The 4,113-nt window shown below is 32.3% G+C and overlaps 1 protein-coding gene across 1 annotated transcript; it reads right to left on the reverse strand.

The window, feature by feature from the left end:
• Positions 1 to 647: 647 nt before the first annotated feature.
• On the reverse strand, positions 648 to 3,719 carry LOC142327046 (uncharacterized). Its single transcript, XM_075369815.1, has 2 exons — positions 3,558 to 3,719; positions 648 to 849 (listed from the first exon to the last, which is right to left on the reverse strand). Exons 1-2 carry the CDS (start codon positions 3,699 to 3,701, stop codon positions 658 to 660), a joined length of 336 nt encoding a protein of 111 aa, XP_075225930.1. The 5' UTR covers positions 3,702 to 3,719; the 3' UTR covers positions 648 to 657.
• Between the last annotated feature and the right edge of the window lie 394 nt (positions 3,720 to 4,113).

Below are 4,113 nucleotides of genomic sequence, written 5' to 3' on the forward strand. Positions count from 1 at the left end.
ACATTTTTAAAGAAACTGATACACGAAAAGAAGCAGTTATTTAAGTTACAAAAGAAGCAAGTATGTTAGTAATAAACTAAATTAATAAAGATTTTGAGATCAATATCTATAACAGACAAAGATATCAGATTATACACTTTTTGTTTGCTTTTAATATTTGAAAACATTACTAAAATGTGACATGTGATATGAAGTAAACTTGTAATTATATTTTAATATGGATATTATTAAGATGTCTGCCTAATTTAAAGTATAACTTTTGTTAAAAGATTTTTGATAAACATTATTTCTCTTTGTGGTGTAAATTATTAATATGCTTCATTGCATTAGAAAGATTATTAAAAGCCTTTTGACAGAAGTAACAAATATAACTTTTCTCTTTTGTATGAATATTAAGATGTGCCTTTAAAACTTCTTTATAATTAAAAGACTTCTGACAAAACTTACAAACATAATTTTTCTCTTTTGTATGAATATTAAGATGTCTCTTTAAACTAGAGGGACAATTCAAAACCTTTTGGCACACGTTACAAACATAAGTTTTCTCTTTTGTATGAATATTAAGATGTCTGCTTAATGTAGAAGGACAATTCAAAACCTTTTGGCACACATTACAAACATAAGATTTCTCTTCTGTATGAATATTACGATGTTTCTTTAAACTAGAAGGATGATAAAAACCTTTTGGCAGAAGTTACAAACATAATTTTTTTCTTTTGTATGAATGTTTAAACTAGTAGAACAATTCAAAACCTTTTGGCAGAAGTTACAAACATAACCTTTCTCTTTTGTATGAATATTTAAATGTGATTTTAACGTAGGATGTCTAGTTCCATTATCAATAGTAACCTGTAAAATTAAAAATAACAAATAATTACAATCGAAAATGAAAGGGACACATTAAAAGTCAATGTTAGATTATGATGGAACAAAACTCTGTTACCCGACATGCTTGAGGACTATACTGTTCCCCAGATTTATTCAGGATTCAGTATGCAACAAGATGGTCCTCCACCAAACTTTATGGAGATTTACCATGTTCCTGAACAAAGCTTCTCTGGATGTTGTATCAGACAAGGAGGAATATCCAACAATATTTAAATATATATATATAAATGTTAAGTTCATTTGTGTACAGCTTCAAAAACTCAAAATGTTCTGCACTGATTGAACTCAAATTTTAGCACAATATATAACCCGCATCAAAGATTGTTTTCATCTATTTTTCGCATCAGTCACATACCCGCGACCGCAAGAAAACCGTTTTTTTAACGGTCAGCTGTGTACCAGTGACCGCGGCATCTGCTGGAAGCGAGGGGAACACTCGCCATACTAGCTAACGACAACCGCAGTCACATCTGAAGCAATACCTGTTCCCAATTACGTTGTTTATTAACAAAAAAAAAAAAAAAAAACGTATCCACTTGCATCTGATTCAGATTATTATACAATCTGAATTAAATATTCACTTTAATCGAGGTACTTTTGTGTGATCGTGTCGTGATTGAGCTGCACCTTTCACCAAACTCTGAATTTATTAGAAAACGACCAACAGTGGGATATATGTATTGTCCAACACTGCACATCCAAACCAAATTCAAGCATTATTCGCAATTATATTGACTGCTTGCTACCCTTCATCTCCCACAGAGTTATGGGAAAGATATTGATCGCATACGCCTGAGGATATTTTGCATAGAGTACGCCTAGAAAATACCAATATGACCATGGAATTTACAGAAGGCATTTACAACGAAGCATTGATAAATATTGAAGATATTTATCAAGTGCTTAGCTATTGCAAATAAAGTTCTTAGTCAATTGGGAGTGCCAGCACCCACCCGAGCTGCGATTGCTTCATTTGATGTGGATTTATGCCGTGAACAGAGTTACAACATTGGTGATCTTCAGTCATATGTCCGATCAAACATTCCCAAATTAACGCATGAACAGAAAGGCATTTATGATCGCATAATGCAAACGATAAATGACGGAGTTGGGGGGACCTTCTTCTTGGATGCACCAGGAGAAACTGGGAAAACATTCCTCATTAGATTGATTCTAGCTACGGTTCGATAAAAAAATGACAATTATCCTGTTGCGGAATATTAGTTGGCCAAAACTCTGCAATGGCACATGACTTGCAGTTAAGAAATTGATGAATAACATAGTGGAAGCAACAATTTTAATGAGGTCTTTCAAAGGTGAAGATGTCCTCATTCCTCGAATACCCATAATCCCGACCGATACATTTTAATTTAAAAGATTGCGATTCCCAATTCGATTGGCATTTGCAATCACAATCAATAAAGCTCAAGGTCAATCTTTAGAATTGTGTGGTTTAGATTTAGATGCGGATTGCTTCTCACATGGGCAACTGTATGTTGCGTGTTCCCGAGTCGGCAAACCAGATAGCCTTTATATCTACGCAGACAGTGGAAAAACAAAAAAATATTGTATATCCACAAGTATTGCAAAATTAAACTTCTATGAAACGTATACTTTGTTTTGTTTCCCATTTCTCATCCATGCAACCACAATGTACCACAGCGAAGCTTGGCAGGGCAACTAGTATTCACATACATAGGTGAGCAATGTCAAAACCAAACTGAGAAAGCTGGAACTGCAGTTATTTGAGTGTCACCTTTAACAATGCTTCTGTTAGCACCGTTATTGGTTATGTATTACTAATCTCATCTACTGTTGTCAGTCGTAAACTATTCATACATCAGTGCAGAACGTTTTGTTCCTACTCCAGGAATAAACTTCTCTAACTGATTACACCTACAGTGTATATTCTTTATTCAGGTTATTTTTTACTGAATTAGTTGATATTCTTATGAAGCAGACTAATCTTTATGCAAAGTTTCTTAAAAAAAAAATATTAGTAAACCAGTTTGAGGTTTCACCTGTGGAAGCAGGTAGATAATGATGAGATGCTTTTGTTTCTAGCTGTATATATGCTATCTGAAATATTTTTTATCATCTTTTTTTACTGGGGTTTTTAATTGACTTATTTGTAAGGAAAAAGAGGTACAATCATATGGTTAAAAAATACAGTGTGTAGGAATTTGCTTTATAATTAGTTTTACAAAAGCCAAAAAATATATATATATATATATATATGTTTTTGCTAAATGAATTACAAATAAGTCAATTAAAAACCCCAGTAAAAAAAGATGATAAAAAATATTTCAGATAGCATATATACAGCTAGAAACAAAAGCATCTCATCATTATCTACCTGCTTCCACAGGTGAAACCTCAAACTGGTTTACTAATATTTTTTTTTTAAGAAACTTTGCATAAAGATTAGTCTGCTTCATAAGAGATTGTACCTCTTTTTCCTTACACTGTAAAAAATGTTCCAAATTTCTTTTTAATTTTACTAAAATAAATGTATTTTTATATATATATACTTAGTGTGTTACCCATTAAACATTAGAATGATATGTCCACTATATATGATAAACGTTTTTAAATTATCCATTTTTGGCATTGCAAAGGTCAATCTGGATAATTGGTGTTCCAATGTATGCAAAATCTAACACCCTTACCTCTTCATTTTCAACTTTAAAATTTTCTGATTTAACTAAGTTGGTCTCTTCAATTGCTAAAGGATCTTTTTCAATATCACCATCAATAATATCAAGCAGTTCCTCTTTCAGTTGTACATCAAGTGGTTCCTCTTTCAGTTGCATATCAAGTGGTTCCTCTTTCATTTGTAGTAAATTTACTTGCTGTAATAAAAAACAATAAATGAATGACACAAAGTAAATATTTTATGATTATTTGTATAAAGCAGGTCAACAAAATTAAGGGATTTGACTTCTACTGCCTTTTTTCTTCCTTTCAACGCTTCTCAGGTCATATTTTCTATTGTAGTCAGCTTGCGGATCATCTCTATATGGAAGCACTAACAGTACCCTGCAATCAGGTTTAGATTCTGCCTTACATTTCATTAGTGTGTTCCAGTTTGTTTATATCTACATGAAATCTTTCAACCTGTTCTTCACTTACAGCACCAAGATTATCATGTAAGTAATTAATATAAGAATGCAGAAAATGAAAATGGACCTTCTAGCTCATCAAACAACCCCTAGTCTTGGAATT

The sequence above is a fragment of the Lycorma delicatula genome, chromosome 6 (assembly GCF_047948215.1).
Source record: "Lycorma delicatula isolate Av1 chromosome 6, ASM4794821v1, whole genome shotgun sequence".
Taxonomy (NCBI): domain Eukaryota; kingdom Metazoa; phylum Arthropoda; class Insecta; order Hemiptera; family Fulgoridae; genus Lycorma; species Lycorma delicatula.